Source organism: Erinaceus europaeus, chromosome 6 (genome assembly GCF_950295315.1).
Source record: "Erinaceus europaeus chromosome 6, mEriEur2.1, whole genome shotgun sequence".
NCBI lineage: Eukaryota > Metazoa > Chordata > Mammalia > Eulipotyphla > Erinaceidae > Erinaceus > Erinaceus europaeus.
Genome location: NC_080167.1, coordinates 44,091,724 through 44,110,015, shown reverse-complemented (window position 1 = coordinate 44,110,015; position 18,292 = coordinate 44,091,724). Strand labels below are relative to the sequence as shown.

The 18,292-nt window shown below is 38.2% G+C and overlaps 1 protein-coding gene across 18 annotated transcripts in view; it reads right to left on the bottom strand.

Annotated features, from left to right (window-relative positions):
* Positions 1 to 18,292, bottom strand: part of CDC42BPA (CDC42 binding protein kinase alpha) — a 244,023-nt gene that overhangs the window by 136,469 nt on the left and 89,262 nt on the right. For 17 of the 18 annotated variants that reach the window (XM_060192090.1, XM_060192086.1, XM_060192092.1 and 14 more), the window contains exons 3-4: positions 9,238 to 9,321; positions 1,470 to 1,565 (exon numbers count right to left, since the gene is read on the bottom strand). In XM_060192090.1, coding sequence (XP_060048073.1) covers positions 1,470 to 1,565; positions 9,238 to 9,321 — 180 coding nt within the window. Of the gene's footprint in view, positions 1 to 1,469; positions 1,566 to 9,237; positions 9,322 to 15,247; positions 15,406 to 18,292 lie in introns of all 18 variants that reach the window. The other variant, XM_060192095.1, reaches the window with a different exon arrangement.

Genomic DNA, 18,292 nt, shown 5'->3' with positions numbered 1-18,292 from the left:
CTGTGGTATTCCTTCTTCTCTCTGTGTCTTTCCTCTTCTCTTTCTGTCTTTCATCCTCTATCTTAACTGGAACAAAAAAGAGTCCACAGGAGTGGTGGGATCAGGCAGGTACAGAGACCCAGCAATAAACTTTTTTGTTTTTGAAAGGCATGACCTGTTATGCAAGTAAAATTTCCTTACAATAACATAAAAAGTGTTATCTGGTGCGATTCTCTCATCTCTTCTCCTTCACCTACAAGCCCAGTACACATCCTCCATCAATACAAATATAATAAACTGCTTCACATTTCTATGCTTCTGTTCACAAGCTCCTCATTGGCTCTTCACTATACTTAGCTTGACCGATTTACATTGATCTTAGAAGAATCCTCATGTCTTTGAATATATGTTATTTATCTTATTATCTTTATCTGAAACAATCCGAAGGTAATATTTATTTGATTTTATACTTCTTCTCTGACTCTGTTCATGAGGACGTAGGAACAACAAGGAAAGAGGTCTTACATCTGCTTATTCACTACTGTGTTCATAGCTGCTAGAACACATAGCACTTGTCCAATAAATATTTACCAAATCAATGAAAACGGCATTCGTGTGTCTATACCAGTAGGTAGTGCAGTGCCTGGCACACAAGAAGAACGCAAGACAGCTACACAAAAAGGTAAATGTTGAAATAAAAACTAGAATCAGAAAATGAAACTTTTCAAGTAGTTTTCATCTTACTTTCCTATTCATTTATTAAGTCATCTCTTTAGGCTTCAAATGGCATTTATGTCAGCCTATATTTGAAGTGTGACTCTACTGAACATGGCATGTGGTCAGTTTGAAAAAGATGTGCAGCTTTGCATCAAAATAGAATATAACAAATAAAATAAATCAAGAAAGCCATGGACAAAAAGTACCCTAAGCACTTTTCATATTTAGGCTTGAATTTAGTTTTGGCTTGCTTATTAAAAATTATTTTAAAGGGAGTCGGGCTGTAGCACAGCGGGTTAAGCACAGGTGGCGCAAAGCACAAGGACCGGCATAAGGATCCCAGTTCGAACCCCGGCTCCCCACCTGCAGGGGAGTCGCTTCACAGGCGGTGAAGCAGGTCTGCAGGTATCTATCTTTCTCTCCTCCTCTCTGTCTTCCCCTCCTCTCTCCATTTCTCTCTGTCCTATCTAACAACGACAACAACAATAATAACTACAACAATAAAACAACAAGGGCAACAAAAGGGAATAAATAAATAAAATAAATATTTTTAAAAAATTATTTTAAACACTGTAATGGCAAAGTACAAATTACGTGGGGGGCTGAGGGAGAGATCAGGTATGAATAAACATCTTATACTCTATGAAATGTAGTGGCTTTCGATGTATAGAAAACATCTGCATTTATAAATTTTAATATCACAAATCTTTAAAATGTTAACTTCTGCTAGCAAAAGTGAAGAAGGAGACAGAAAACCACAAAATGATTCTTACTAAGTTATTGTCATCCTGGAAAGCATAGTGCAAAGTTGTGATCCACTTGTTGTCTCCATTCACTAGTACGTCCCTTTCTTCACGAAAACATGCTGTCTGGAGAGGAAAAATAAGAGTTTTTGTTTTTTTTTACAAAGAAGACACTATATAAAACCAAGAAATACACTGGGCAAATAATTGCTTAATGTGTCTATTGCACTTTCTGTTGTAGAAGAGGAATACACACAATGCCATGACTTTTTTTTTTTTTTATTCTTTTTTATTTGCTGGATAGACAGTCAGAAATTGAGTGGGGAGGGGTGACAGGGAGAGAGACAGAGAGACACCTGCAGCACTGCTTCACCACTTGTGAAGCTTTCCCCCTGCAGGTGGGGGCCAGGGGCTCGAACCTGGGTCCCTATACACTGTAACATGTGAGCTCAACCAGGTGCGCCACCAGCTAGCCCCTTGCCATGACTTTTTAAGGTGACATCTATCATGGCACTGTATTCCACCCATGTTCCAACTACCGTTTGGGAGACACATAATAAATTTCAACACCTGATGCCACATTTGTTTCTGATACTTTCTATTTTAAGGATATGAAACAGAACGTATACTCATCCTACTTCTCTCCCATTCTCTTCCCTCCTCCCCCAAAGAAAATGCAAAAGATTAAGTAAGTTCTTCCCATCATATACTTTGGCCACACATAAAACACCGAAATTGCTCTGCATTTTAGAATTTATATGAATAGCACATTTTCATATGTCATTTTGCAACTCAATTACTCTTTACTCAACAATGACTATTTTCTTTTCATTACTACAGTATTCCACTATTTTAATGCACCAGTTATTTTGTACAACCTCTCCCCAGTCATGAAACATAGGCTATATCCAATTTTGTGCTACTATAATGGTTAAAGTACAGAGTTTTTCTTAAGAATATACTTAGAAGTAGAAGTGCCAGTTGTTATAATAAGCATATACATACATTCATATTCATAATATTCATGTGATAATCCATCTTCTATATTTTCTACTTTCTGTACACAAAAGGAAACTTTGATTTTCTTTCCCTCTCTCTCTCTTTTTTTTTTTGCCTCCAGGATTATTGCTGGAGCTCAGTGCCTGCACTATGAATCTACTGCTTCAGGAAGCCATTTATCCCATTTTGTTGCCCTTGCTGTTATTACTGTTATTGTTGTCATTGCTGCTGTTGTTGCTGGATAGGACAGAGAGAACAGAGAGAGGAGGAGAGAAAAATAGACAACTGCAGATTTGCTTTGCCAGTGAAGCAACCCTCCTGCAGGTGGGTGGGGAGCCTGGAGCTCAAACCGGGATCCTTATGCTGGTCCTTGCACTCCACGCCATGTGAAGTTAACACGGTGTGCTATAGCCTGGCCCCCTTCGGCTTTCTTTTTAAAATAGTTAATCTATTTATTTAGTGTGGATAGAGGGAAGAGGAAGAAATACCTGCAGCACTGCTTCATTGGTCATGAAGTTTTCCCCCTTGTAGGTGGAAACCTGGTACTTGAACATAAGTGCCTTATGTAGTGTAATGTACAAGCTCAACAAGTTGAGCCACTGCCTAGCCCCAGGTCTCAATTTTCTAAGGTTAGATAAGTCACGTAAACAATTTTGGGGAGGCATATATGATTAAGAAGTTTAAGTGTAGAATCTCTTGAGAATTTCAGATACTTTCAGATGAGTTCCTTTTAATATTCAGCCATCCTCATACCCCTGAAATAAATCCCATTTGGTCATGACATTATGATTCTTTCTACGTATTGCTGAACACTCTTCATTAATACTTCATTATGGATATTTGCTTCCATGTTCATTGAACATACTAATCTTTAACTTTCCAAGAATGGTCCTTGTCTGGCTAGTCCATCAGAGTAACAGATTGAGTGCTGTACTGTGGGTACCGAACTTTCTAGCTGGCCTAACTTTATATATATATATATATATATATTTTTTTTTTTAATTTGCCTCCAAGGTTATCACTGGGGCTTGGTGCCTGCACTATGAATCTACTGCTCCTAGAGGCCATTTTTCCCCTTTTGTTGCCCTTGTTGTTTATCACTGTCATTGTTGGATAGGACAGAGAGAAATTAAGAGAGGAGGGAAAGACAGAGAAGGGGAGAGAAAGACAGACACCTGCAGACCTGCTTCACCACCTGTGAAGTAAATTCCCCTGCAGGTGGGGAGCCGGGGGCTCGAACCCGGATCCTTGCTCTGGTCCTTGCACTTAGCGCCATGTGCACTTAGCACACTGTGCTACTGCCCAGTCCCCCTATGTCTATTTCATATATAGTATTTAAGATCTTTGATTGTACTTAGTGGAAGGAATAGGGAGAAGTACTTCTGGTCCAACTTGTTCCAGAAACAGGTGACATTAGTGCTTTTAATTCAACAAAAATTATTTATTTCTTAATTACTCCTTATATCTTCAATTTCAAACTGTGAGTATTTTAAAAGTTCTAACTCTAAAGTGACTACAATTGTTATTTCTGTAAAACAATCAGAATATAATTATCACATTTACTATGTCTTAATAGTAAGAGTTGTTGTTCTTCTGCTGCAGCATGTCAGCCCTTCTGGGTTAACCTCAACTGCAAAGAGTCTACTAGTTCTAAGCAAGGTCCCTCTAAAGGTAACCCCGGTTTGCAATGACTGAGGCAGTTGTAGAAAGGTTACCAGTTTGGCCTCATGAAGTCCAGGTCTGGTGTACCGTTTCTGCTCCACGGCTTCCTAATGGCTTACCTGAGGCTAAGACAGTTTGATTTCTCCCAGGCAAACCACATTTGTTCCCTTTGTATGTTTGTCTTTTTCTTCCCTTTCTATAAGTGTTTATTTCAAAAGCACTCCCTGATAAATATACTGCACACTAAACTCACTCTCTTTATTACCTAAAAAAAGTGCAGTCATTCTGAGCAAGTTGTGGTACATATACACAATGGAATACTACTCAGCTATAAAAATGGTGACTTTACTGTTTTCAGCCGATCTTGGATGGACCTTGAAAAATTCATGTTAAGTGAAATAAGTCAGAAACAGAAGGATGAATATGGAATGATCTCACTCTGAGGCAGAAGTTGAAAAACAAGATCAGAAGAGAAAACACAAGTAGAACCTGAACTGGAATTGGCATATTACACCAAAGTAAAAGACTCTGGGGGTGGGTGGGTGGATGGGGAGAATACAAATCCAAGAAGGATGACAGAGGACCTAGTGGGGGTTGTATTGTTATATATGAAAAACTGGAAAATGTTATGCATGTACAAACTATTGTATTTACTGTCGAATGTAAAACATTAATTCCCCAATAAAGGAATTATTTTTAAAAAGTGTAGTCACTGACACACAGCAAAGTATTTTTAAATTTTTATTATTGTTATTATTATTATTATCATCATTATTATTATGATTACCACCAGGGTTATCACTTAGGCTTAGAGCCAGCATTAGGAATCCAATGCTCCCGGCAGCCATCTCCCCTCACCCCCCTTTTACTTTCTCTATCCAAGTTATTTGACAGGACATAGAGGAATTGAGAGGAAAATTAGAAAGGGAGAGAGACACCTGTAGGCAGGGAGCAGGAGCTCAAACCCAGATTCTTGTGCATGGTGATATGTGCACTTACCTGCATATGCCACCACCCAGCCCCACAGACAGCAAAGAATTTCCATCTTAGACTGAAGTCATAAAATATAATGGTCATTTGCATATATATATATATATATATATATGTAAGAGGGGCTGGGTGGTGGCGCACCTTGTCGAGCATACATTATAATGTGTATAGCTCCGGGTTTGGTCCCTGGCCCCTATTGCAGGGGGAAAGATTTGTGAGTGGTGAAGCAGGGCTGCAGGTGTCTCTATCCCATTCTATCTCCCCCTTCCCTCTCAATTTCTGGCTGTCTCTATCCAACAAAGATAATTTTAAAAATCTTTTTTTTTTTTTCCCTCCTCCAGGGTTATTGCTGGGCTCGGTGCCTGCACCATGAATCCACTGCTCCTGGAGGCCATTTTTTCCCCCTTTTGTTGCCCTTGTTGTAGCTTCGTTGTGGTTATTATTATTGCCCTTGTTGACGCAATTTGTTGTTAGATAGGACAGAGAGAAATGGAGAGAGAAGGGGAAGACAGAGAAGGGGAGAGAAAGATAGACACCTGCAGACCTGCTTCACCGCCCGTGAAGCGACTCCCCTGCAGGTGGGGAGCTGGGGGCTCAAACCGGGATCCTTACGCCAGTCCCTGCGCTTTGCGCCACATGCGCTTAACCCACTGCGCCACCGCCCGACCCCCTTAAAAATCATTTTAAAAAGTTATATACACGGCTCCCCACCAGCAGGGGAGTCACTTCACAGGCGGTGAAGCAGGTCTGCAGGTGTCTGTCTTTCTCTCCCCCTCTCAGTATTCCCCTCCTCTCTCCATTTCTCTGTCCTATCCAACAACAACAACGTCAGTAACAACAAAAATAATAACTACAACAACGAAACAATAAGGGCAACAAAAGAGACTAAAGAAATACAAAAAAAAATTTTTTTAAAAGTTATATACAAGGAAGAAAAGTTTCTAGGTATTCCTTTAAGCAGAATATTATATAGTGATTGTCTCTGGTAGGTGGGAAGGGTTAACTTGGATGGGATACAGTTTTTTTTTTTTTTTTAACCAAAGCACTGCTTAGCTCTGGCTTGTGGTGGTATGCGGGATTGAACCTGGGTCTTTGGAGCTTCAGGCATGGGAGTCTCTTTGCATAACCATCATGCTATCTACCCTCACCCCATGGATAGGATATAGTTAAAGAGTTAGTGTTATCTGTAATGTGATATCATATTGCAAAGAATGTATTTCATTTGTGTCATTTTTCTTATAGATTCACGGGGGATAGAAAGCAAAAACTTGACCAAAAGTGCCATTTAATTCTAGATGATAAAAAGCATTATTATTAGTTTCTTCTTTTGAGTTTTGCTATACTTTTCAAATTTCTAAATTTATCCAAATTTATCCAAAGTATTTCTTTTTATTACCACTGTATCTTTTTTTTTAATTTTTTATTATATTTATTTATTTTCCCTTTTGTTGCCCTTGTTGTTTTTATTGTTGGTGATGATGTTGGATAGGACAAAGAGAAATAGAGAGAGGAGAGGAAGACAGAGAGGGGGAGAGAAAGATAGACACCTGCAGACCTGCTTCACCTCCTGTGAAGCAACTCCCTGGCAGGTGGGGAGCCGGGGGCTTGAACTGGGATCCTTACTCCAGTCCTTGCACTTTGCGCCACGTGTGCTTAACCACTGCGCTACCGCCGGACTCCCACCGTTGTATCTTTTACCATAGGGATCTTTTTGCTTTTCCCTATGTTTGTTCTTTTTCAGGTTGCTATAACTACTGAGAGATAAAGATTTCTTTTTTTTTTTAATTGGGGAAATTAATGGTTTAAAATCAACAGTAAAATACAGTGTATACATGAATAACACTTCTCAGTTTTCCACATAACAATTCAACCTCCTCGAGGTCCTCCTCTGCCACCATGTTCCAGGACCTGAACCCTCCCCTCCACCCCAGAGTCTTTCACTTTCATGCAATACACGAAACCCAGTCCAAATTCTGCTTTGGGTTTTCTTACTTTTCAGCATATCTCTCTTTTTATTATTAGTGATTTAATAGTAATAGACAAGATTATGTGATAAGAGTGGTACAATTCACACAACTCCCACCACCAGAATGGTATATCCCCTCCCCTCCACTAGAAGCTTCTTCCTTTTTTTATCCTTCTGGGATTATGGACCAAAGATCTCTATGGGGTGCAGAAGGTGGGAGGTCTGGCTTCTGAAATTGCTTCTCCACTGGATATGGGTGCTGACAGGTTGATCCGTACCCCCAACCTATGCCTAATGGGGTAGGGTTCCAGAGAGGTGGGGTTGCAGGACACACCGGTGAAGTTGTCTGCCTAGGGAAGGCAGGTTGGTGTCATGGTAGTATTTTGGGAGATAAAGATTTCTAAAGGCCAGTTTCTCATCATCTTTGGTTATGTCTTAATAACCTCCAGAATATTCAAGACTACTCAGCAATATAACCTTCTACAAGTTAAAATAATTACACATTGTTAAGTGTATATACCCTAAGTATATATGTAATATTAGTTCTTTTTTAACAAATATTTTATTTATTAATAAGAAACATAGGAGGAGAGAGAAAGAACCAGGCATCACCCTGGTACATGTGCTATCAGGGATTGAACTCAGGACCTCATGCTTGAGAATCTGATGCTTTATCCACTGCGCCACCTCCCAGACCACGTAATATTAGTTCTAACCATACACACCAAATGTGTACCAATGGTACTTTTAATACCATTCTAGCCAATCTTTCCCTCAAATCTAGCACTAACGTAAGACTGTGGCAATTCCTTCCATACAAGTAATTATTATTATTATTTAATAATATAAAACAAGGGCCAGAAAGATAACATAGAGGTAGCATACTAAACTTTCATGCCTGATGTTCCACAGGTCATAGGTTCAAACCCTACGGAACCACCGTAAGTCATAAGTCAAAAGTGAACAGTGATCTCTCTCTCATGAGAATAAAATCTTTTTAAAATGTTAAAAAATGTTAAACAAAACATATATTTTACTACACCATTAGTAAAAAGGCAGAATTCTGAAAGGGTATAAACAAAATCCTTTGGACTTTTGCTTGGAGTAGAATACAGAGAAATGCAGCAGAATGATCACAACAACTTGTGTCAAATGGTAATCAACTATGACAAATTTTCTTCATATACAAGAAGCTGATTTCCACCTCTTCTTTTAACAAACATAAATCAGACCCACATAGTAAAGCTTTCCATTTGGTTTTAACTTTTTTATTATCTTTATTTATTGGATATAGACAACCAGAAATGGAGAGGAATGGCAATGATAGGGAGAGAAACATAGACACCTACAGCCCTGCTTCACCACATGGAAAGCTTTCCTTCTTACAGATGGGGACCAGGGGCTTGAACTGGGACCTTCCACACTGTAATGTGTGCACTTAACCAGACGCACCACCACCCAGTCCCTCCATTTGGCTTTTAATTAACTATTTATTTACTTCTAATTTTTTATTTGATAGAGCAGAAAGAAACTGAGAGGGGAGGAGGGCGGAGAGGGGGAAAGAGACAGAGAGACATCTGCATCACTGCTTCACTGCTCCTGAAGCTTCCTCCCTGCAGGTAGGGACCGAGGTCTTGGATTAATGTCCTTACACATTATAACACATGTGTTCAACCTAGTGTGTCACAAACCATCCTTCATTTGGTTTTTACCTAAAATTAAGTTAGCAGCATAAATTACAACTTTTATCATAGCTGTATTACAATTGTTATAATCGAATTTTTGTCTCACAGACCTTATACCATAGAGAAAAATGTTACTAAATAATATTTAAAGGTCTATGGACTCTACAGTATTACAGTTGTTTCAAGTATTATTTTATAAGAATCTTACCGGGAGTCAGGCAGTAGTGCAGTGGGTTAAGCGCGCGTGGCGCAATGCGCAAGGACCAGCATAAGAATCCCAGTTCGAGCCCCTGGCTCCCCACCTGGTGAGGAGTCGCTTCACAAGCGATGAAACAGGTCTGCAGGTGTCTGTTTTCTCTCACCCTCTCTCCATTTCTCTCTGTCTTATCCAACAACAATGACATCAATAACAACAATAATAACTACAACAATAAAATAACAGGGGCAACAACAAAGGGAATAAATAAATAAATATAAAAAATTTTAAAAATCTTACCTCAGCTCGTTTCAGCATCTCCCACTTATTCAATATTTTCATGGCAAATACCTTATCTGCATTTTTTAGTTTTACTACAGCAACCTACAAAGGAAATACAAGTTTTTAATATGAGAAGTAATAACTTTTCTCAGTCATCCTTTTTCCTCTCTGTAAAAAAGTAAAAACCAAAATTGTCAATGATTTCCATGCAGTTCAGTTCTAAGATCCTAAATCAAATAATATTATCAGTTGAAAAAAATTACATTAGTGAACATATTTTTAAAAAAACATTTATCAATTGATACTTCCACATTACATCCTTCTTTTTCAACTTTCCTGCTCTAAAACATATATACATATCTCTATATTTTTCATGTTAACCATGGATGAAAAAACTAATAAACACAAATCTGTAAGCCCCATTACCTTGCTTCTCTTTCTCTGCTTCTGTTTGACTAGATAATTTCTAAGGGTCCTTCCAGCTAATTGTAGATACTTTAAGGCTAAGAATGAACTACAGGAGACAAAAGTTCATTCAGAACATTTCAAGTTATTAAGGGGCAGGTAAGCAATATACCTTAAAACACAGGACAGGACAAATTACATACAGTTTATCTTCAAATGTTTCAAAATGGACATTTTCAAAGATAACAGGTTTAAAATCAAGTGTCAAAAACTTTAAAATCTTCACAGCAACTGTACATATGAAGAACATTTCAAAAATTTATATTTGAAACAGACTGCAATTAAATATGGTCATATAGTTAAAACTCAGTATATAACATTATTAAAGTATATAACCTAGAATGCTTCTTTGTAATTATCATAAATGGTTATAATGACTGTGGTTACAATTTTAATCAATCAAAATATAAACGAAAAAGAATTATGTTAATTTCAAAAGCATTCACTTTAGACTTTAGTCATAGTTACAAAAACAGTACGTCAGTTAAACTGTTCTTTCTCCCAATGGACTCATGTTAAAAGAAAAAGGCAACACAAGAAAGGAGGAAGGAAGGAAGGAAGGAAGGGAGGGAGGAAGGAAGGAAGGAAGAAAGGAAAGAAGGAAGGAAACATGGTGGGAGTAGGGCCAGGCAGTGGCACACTTGGTAGAGGGCACATATGCAAGAACCCGAGTTCAAGCTCCCTGACCCCACCTGCAGTGAGCACACTTGAGGAGCGGTGAAGCAGTGCTGCAGGCTTCTCTTTCTCTCTTTCTCTCTCTACCTCTCTCTTTTTCTCTTTTCCCCCCTCCCTATTTTCCTCTTCCCTCTCAATTTCTGTGTCTCCATCCTAAATAAATAAAGAAAGAAAACAACCTGGCAGGGGTAGGGAGATGTCTTCCCCCTACAAAGAGCACACTAACATGAGCAAGGACCCAAGTTCGAGTCACAGGCACCACGAGGACACCATGCATCGCTCTAAAGGGAAGCTCCATGAATGGAGGAGCAGTGCTGTGGTGTCATCTCCTTTCTATGCCTCTCTCTACCTCTGTTTCTGCCTGAGACTGAAAAGATACAGAAGTTCACAGGGAGCAGTGAAATCACACAGACACAAATAGGAAGGAGCAAGTAGAAAAAGAAAAAATATATTGTATGTATATGCACATGTATGCATATGTATATATACGGAAATCCTGCTTTCTCAACAAGGATGATCTGAAAAGAAAGTATGTATAATTATTTTTTAAATTTTTTTTATCAGCTCTGGCTTATGATGGGATTGAATCTGAGACCTGGGAGCCTCAGGCCTGAGAGTCTGTTTGCATAACCACTATGCTATCTCCCCTGCCCTTGGAAGGAAATTATAGCAGGTGAAATAAGTTAGTGGAAAAGATGGACAAAATGTAATCTGACTTACATGTCAAATCTCAAAAAGTTGAACACAGCATAAGAGTAGAATGGTGGTTTTCAGGACCTGAGGAATAGGGGGGTTGATAGATATAGCTCAAAGGGTACAAACTTCTAGTTATGGGATGAATATGATTATACAGTTCTTAATTATTGTCACTACCAAAAATAATAATGGCAATTATGTAAGGCAATAAAAATGTTAACCTTATTGCAGTAATCATTCTGCAATACAGACATATAAAATCAAATCATTACTTTATATTCCTAAACCTTATGCAATATCTCAGTAAAGCTGGAGATATAAAAGAGACTGTTAAAGAGCACAGACAGTAACTAATTTGTGGACTCAAATTACATACATAGAGTATAATGGGGAATGGACATACATAGAAGCAGAGAGCTACCTACACATCCTTACACTGAGGATATAGGAAATTATTGCTTAAGCTTCTCTGACTTAGGAAAGGATGGCTGGTAGGGTTAGCTAACTTTCCTCTCCTCAATTATGATATAAGAAGATTACATCCAGCACTAAGGATTCACCAAGTTTTCTACGCATATGAGTATGTATCTCATGATGGCTGATAGTAACATTAGTAATTGAGGCAGTAATAATGTCCACACACACACACAATGCATATAATCTATACATTCATTTCCCTACTATTTGAAATTAAGAATGTTTTCACAACTCATTTTGCAGCATGCATGCATTTAAATTAAATTAATTATAATTCTTTTTTGTTTGTTTTTTGCTTTATCTAATCTAGTGAATTTAGTGAGATCACATAATGTAAAGATAAACATACTTGCCATAGAAACACTAATGCTTATGTTGTGCTGCTCCAAACCCCAGTGGAAATACTAAGTAGAATATATACACTAAATTATCTGTCTTTAAAAAAAAAAAAAAAAAGATTGAGACTGGAGTTGGTGTATTGCACCAAAGTAAAAGACTCTGAGGTGGGTGGAGGAGGGGAGAATACAGGTCCTGGAAAAGGGTGACAAAGGACCTAGTGGGGATTGTACTGTTGTGTGGAAAACTGAGAAATGTTATGCATGTACAAACTATTGTATTTACTGTCAGATGTAAAATATTAATCCCCCAATAAAGGGGAAAAAATTTTTTAAAAGATTGAAACCAATACCACCTGCATATTAAAATGTTGTTAAGTACAAATAAACTAGCACTTATTGCACATTATAATAGTGACTTAGCATTTATTTCTAAGTGTTCAGGGAGTGAATCTGTAGCCAGATTAATTGGGCTTGAATTCTGGGTCTATCATTACCTTGTACAACTCTGGGCAAACAACTTTTTAAAACTCAAGTTTTCTCATCAATAAAACTTAGTTGATAGTGGTGCTTACATAATTGCAGTACAAGTTAAAATAACACAAGTATATGATACTTCCTGGGTGCTCAATAAACACTGGGCATTATCACGCCTCAGCATTACACTAAACATATCATAGCCCCATCTCTTTAACTATCATTAGCTCTACCACATGTGGCAGGATTACAAGTATGTCAATGTCTTTAACTATGAAATAAGAAAATCTGAGTTCTTCGACTTCTACTGTTCTATAATCTTATAACCATGACACATACATATACATAGAAATACAACTAGAAATTCCTCGATTTACCATGTACTTTAAAAAACTAATCGCTGTATCCACCATAGTGCCATTTCCAGTAATAAAATATTAGAAATGAATTTTATAAAAGATAAAGGGAGGAGGGGAGGGGAGGGGAGGGGAGGGGAGGGGAGGGGAGGGGAGGGGAGGGGAGAGGAGAGGAGAGGAGAGGAGAGGAGAGGAGAGGAGAGGAGAGGAGAGGAGAGGAGAGGAGAGGAGAGGAGAGGAGAGGAGAGGAGAGGAGAGGAGAGGAGAGGAGAGGAGAGGAGAGGAGAGGAGAGGAGCCAGCTGCCAGAAAAAAAAAATGGATTCTAGTGATGGCATTGAGCCCCAGTGATAACCCTGGTGGCAATAAAAAACAAGCCACTGTAATAGGGGCCGGGCAGTGGCACACCCAGTAGAGTGGATGCACAAGGTCCTGAGTTCAAGCCCCTGAGTTCCTCACCTATGAGGTTCGGGAAGCTTCACAAGCAGTGAAGAAATGCTGCCAGTTTCTTTCTCTTTCTCTCTCTCTCAATGCTGCCGGTTTCTCTCTCTCTCTCTCTCTCTCTCTCTCTCTGTTTCTATAAAAAAAAAACTCTTTAAAATCTCTACATTAAAGAACTATGATGATAAAAAATTACAAATGTAGCAAAACTAACTAGTAAGTGACAAGCTAATGAGTTCAAAACACAATTTAAGTATCCTCATTTATAGCTATAAGTTATGATCACACATAAGATTTTAATATTCAAGAAACAGTTATCACACATCATTGCAAACCTAGACACCATTCAATATATGCAGAATTCACCATACTTGTTCTGATCTATTCCATTCTGAACTATAGTAAAAATATTAATCACCCTGTGAATTCCAGCCACTCTACTTCTGCCCTTACCTCCATAATCTTTTCTCAAATAGCAGTCATTAATGATCCTGTTTAAACAGCTCAGTTCTAAACACTCCTCTGCTTCAAAATAGTAAGTTTCTAATCTGTCTCCAGGTAGAAGTCAAAATTTCTTCTATAACTTGTAAATTCAACATATCCTGATGCTCTAGCTTCCCTAGTGTCATACACTCTTCTCCTAGCTCTACTCCAGACATTTAAAGGTCACACTGTTCAACCCCAACTCAGGACCTACATGCATGTTATTTCTGAGGTGGTAAAACTCTTTCCCCCACATATCCACAGTTTGCTCTCTTACTTCCTCACCAAAATGTGACTCTTTCTCATTTTTCCAAGCTATTTCTTTCCTTCTTTTGCCTTTATCACTATTTAACTGCATGCATTCTATTTACATTGGGCTGTAGGAAAAGTCATAACATATTTTTCTATGCAAAAATGCATCATTACTTTTCCAACAACCAAATATTTTGTTTACTGCCTCACTTTCTAGTATATAAACTTTATGAGGTCAGGAATTTTTTTTCTCATTTGTTTACTAGTGTATGTACAGTACCAAGACATGAAGGCTCAGCATTTATTTGTTGAATATATGATGACCTTATAATGGATATAGATAAACATAGTTAGAAAATTTGAAGGCATCAATACAGTCAGCTACAAATATACCACTGAACTGTTACTGCAACTCAAAGGAAAATAAGGCATTGTGATAAAAAAAAGATGTGCATTTTAAAATTTGTTGAGAGCATAAGATCATCCCAGTTCCTGCTGTTCTCAATAATATGAACAATTTTAAAATTTCAACTTTTCTTTTATTATCTTTGTTCATTATTACTGTTCACTATTGCTTCATATCTGCCTCTTTTTATCTCCCCTGCAATAATATCTACCATCATTTATTATTAATAATAATAGAATAACAAAATGACTCTTATTTACAGAAAACCTTCTCTGTATCTGGACTACACAAAGCATGTCATGTATACCCTTCCTCCCTCTAAAGCAGCTTGCTCAGTCCACATATGATTACAGAACTAGTGTCCTTTACTTAATACTGTATGGTAAAATCAGTACTATGAAATTCTTAAGCTCCTGAAGAATTTTTCTCATTCATCCTGTCTATAATTTTATACCTATTAACATGTTAATGGTGGTCACTGTTAATACGTATGAAAATCACTTTTTTACTACTCTTCTGCTACTGATGAGTTTGTGTTCAAAATATTTAACATAAAAGAAAAATTAAGTCTCTCTAACACAAAAACTGAAAACACTACAAGGGTTGATTAAAGAGGTAAAAGGCTCCTTTGTACAGAGACACAATTGAAACATATGTGGTAGAGCTAGTCAAAATATTTAAACACTAGTACAGCATGGGCATCCTCTGATCAGAACAGACAATGCTTATAAAAGTACAATATGTCCCTAGAGCCTGGAGACTAGCCTTGTATCAAAAGTGAATCATGCAGTAACTTCAATTTCCTTTCACTCTCCCCTGAGTCTCAAAAAGAGTGAGGGGTACAAGAATTTATTTTAAGGAAGACTGAATGGCTAAAAATAACTTTTCTAGTCCTAGGTTATGCAGACACATAAGGGCCTAGTTATAGTAATTAGAGGAAGCAAGCTAATTAAAAGCTTTTTGACACCTGAAGCAGGGGTAGCAGGCCAAAGCAGCAAGCTTTCACAACAAGCTCTGAAGCCCAGAAGCCTTGAAGCTGCCGGAGCAAGGCTGGAGCAGGCAGAAGCGGTGAGCCACCAGGAAACTGTGGACAGGCAACACCCAGGGCGTAAGTTAAAGGTTTTCCTGAAAGCAAAAAGGAAAACCCAGCGTTAAGTTAAGCAGTAATCCGTAACTGAGTTGTAGAGAGAAGGTTCTTAACTTCTTGTAGAGCTGTTGATTTGCAATCATATCTTGCTCCTTTATTGTTTCCCATGATTCAAGCATGTCTTGCAGGAGTTGCATAAATTATGCTTTTACTTTCATAGCTTTCAAGAAGAATCATACTGATAGAAATGTTATTCCTATCAGACAGCCATGCCAGAAGTGAGCCTACCCACTGGGCCTGTAGATCTATCTGCAAATGCTTAGTAGAAGACAAAATACCTTCAAGGAAACAATGATCTCTTTAGGGTTGCATTTTCATCTCAAATCTATAAGCTGTTAAGCACTACAGTATACCTGGGGTCACCAGAGGTCTTTTTAGTCAGAAATAAATAATAAGAACTCATGACCTGACCAATACTACTTTAGTATACAGAAGTTGTTCGGGAGGTGGTGCAATGGATAAAGTGTTGGGCTCTCAAGCATGAGGTCCTGAGTTCAGTCCCCGGCAAAACATGTACCAGAGTGATGTCTGATTCTTTCTCTCTCCTCCTATCCTTCTCATTAACAAATAAATATAATATTAAAAAAAAGAAGTTGTTCTATCTTAACATGGGTTGTTTACAATCCGTCGCTTTATTTTATATGCTTCAATTGATGTAGACTAAGGGGGGGGAGGAGAGAATGCCTCTTCACACTAATGTCAAAAATTATCACTCATGTATTAAGTACACTGAGTTGATTCTTTAAGTCTCAGTAATACTGGCCTGTGGTCAGACAGGACTTACTCCTAGTGCACTAACAACTAGACTGTAGTCTGCTCCTATCTACTCCACAGCCCTGTACCCAGTGTCCCCATTCTTTAAATCTTACAAACATTAGTATTATGGGAAAAAATATCTTTCTGTCCTAAACTGTCCCCTGCACTTAATTCTAACGAGTAGCTACAGGTAATTTTCCAGTGTCCTTTTTTTTGCATATACATTTTTACATATTTTAGTTGCTTCCTTTTTCCTAACTCCATCTCAATGAGCTATAAAAAAATACTTGCAAACCCATCAGCTATGTAAAGCCTAAGTTACTCCATTTTTAAAACTCATCTATACATCTGATAGTTAAAGGTATATAAAATCTGACTGCCCAAAGGGCTTGCCATGAAGGCCCAAACCAATTAGGACCATCTGCACCAGTCTTGAGGCGTTTATTAACTGCTGATAGACACCTGCTAAGACTCTGGACTTGAGCCCAGAGGGGAGAAAAAATACCAAAAAAAAAAAACAAAAAACCTGATTTGGACAACACTTTGCACACTGGCCCAATTTTTAGGTCTTGAAACTGAAACCCACTTGTTTTGTGGGACTGTGACTCAACCCAGCTAAAGCCTATCACCTCTCTGTCTCCAGTCTTTTCCAATTTCTAGCTGTTGTTTCAACCCACTTGTAGCTGATCCCCTCATGGGCCAGGCACAGCATGCTGAACCCACCCACTGGCAAAAAGAGCTCAGCTGCTACCGAGCTGCTGCTTTCTGGGAAACACCCACCTGCATTGGGACTTCTTTCCCTCCCAGCATCTGTCGCTTGCTAGCATGAATTACATAAGTAATGAGTTTGCTTTTCTTTGTGTAATATTGAGTGAATAAACACACTGCAGAAAGACACAAGCATGTGTATAACTCTTGAGTGAAAGCGCAGCATGGTTGGTGTTCACAACACTAATTTCTTTGTCCTTTACCAATATAATAAAATACCTCACCCATGCCACCCCGCTACCACAGCTATCTATCCAATCCACTGATCCCACAATTAACTATACAGTGCTCGTTTTCATAGAAAATGAATCCTTATTTTATCAAATCATGTTTCATGTTCTTAGATACCTATTTATCCATACTCCTTTTCTTTATAAAACCAAGGAAGAATTGTCTCAGTCACTTTTTTTCCTGTTTCTTTGATATTTTTTAAATCATTGTATTGAGGGGTTAGTGGTTTACAATAGTTAACACAAAGTTAACTCAATTCTTTTTTTCCCTTTTGTTGCCCTTGTTGTTTTTCATTGTCGTCGTTGTTATTGTTATTGCTGCCATTGTTGTTGGACAGGACAGAGAGAAGTCGAGAAAGGAGGGGAAGATGGAGAAGAGAGAGAAAAACAGACACCTGCAGACCTGCTTTCACCGCCTGTGAAGCGAACCCCCTACAGGTGGGGAGCCAGGGGCTCGAACCGGGATCCTGATGCCGGTCCATGTGCTTTCTGCTTTTTTTTTTTTTTAACCCACTGGGCCACGGACCGGCTCCCAACACAATTATTAACTATCCTGATGTGTCTGCAAAACATTCTCACCTCTAACCTATCTTTTTAAGGCTAGAAGGATCATTTGAGATCTTGGTACCAGATTAACCCTACCCTTCTTTCTTACCCATTTATTTATTTATTTATTTATTTATTATACTTATTTATTTATTTTTACTCACCTACCCCTCCACCTTCCCCACCCCTACCCTTCCTCTAACCAGAGCACTGCTCAGCACTGAATAATGGTCCTGCAGAGGACTAAACCTGGGACTTCAGAGCCCCAGCCACTAGTGTCTTTGTATAACCATTAATTATATCCCCTACCTCTTTCCCTTCTTTCTTTGTTTTATTCTATTAAAGATCTGTTCTCTTCAAGTCCCTGTTCTTCTGGATCCACAATATCAACTGATAAAAGTTTTCCAGGTCATTTCCCATCTAAAACCAAAACCAAATTTTAAAGTCATTCTACCTCCATTCAAGAAAGCTACCATATTCCTTTATCCATGGAGTATAATTTCTTCATAAAGCACATTTAAGGAAAAAAAAAAAAAAAGCACCTGATTTTTTTCTCTTCTACTTA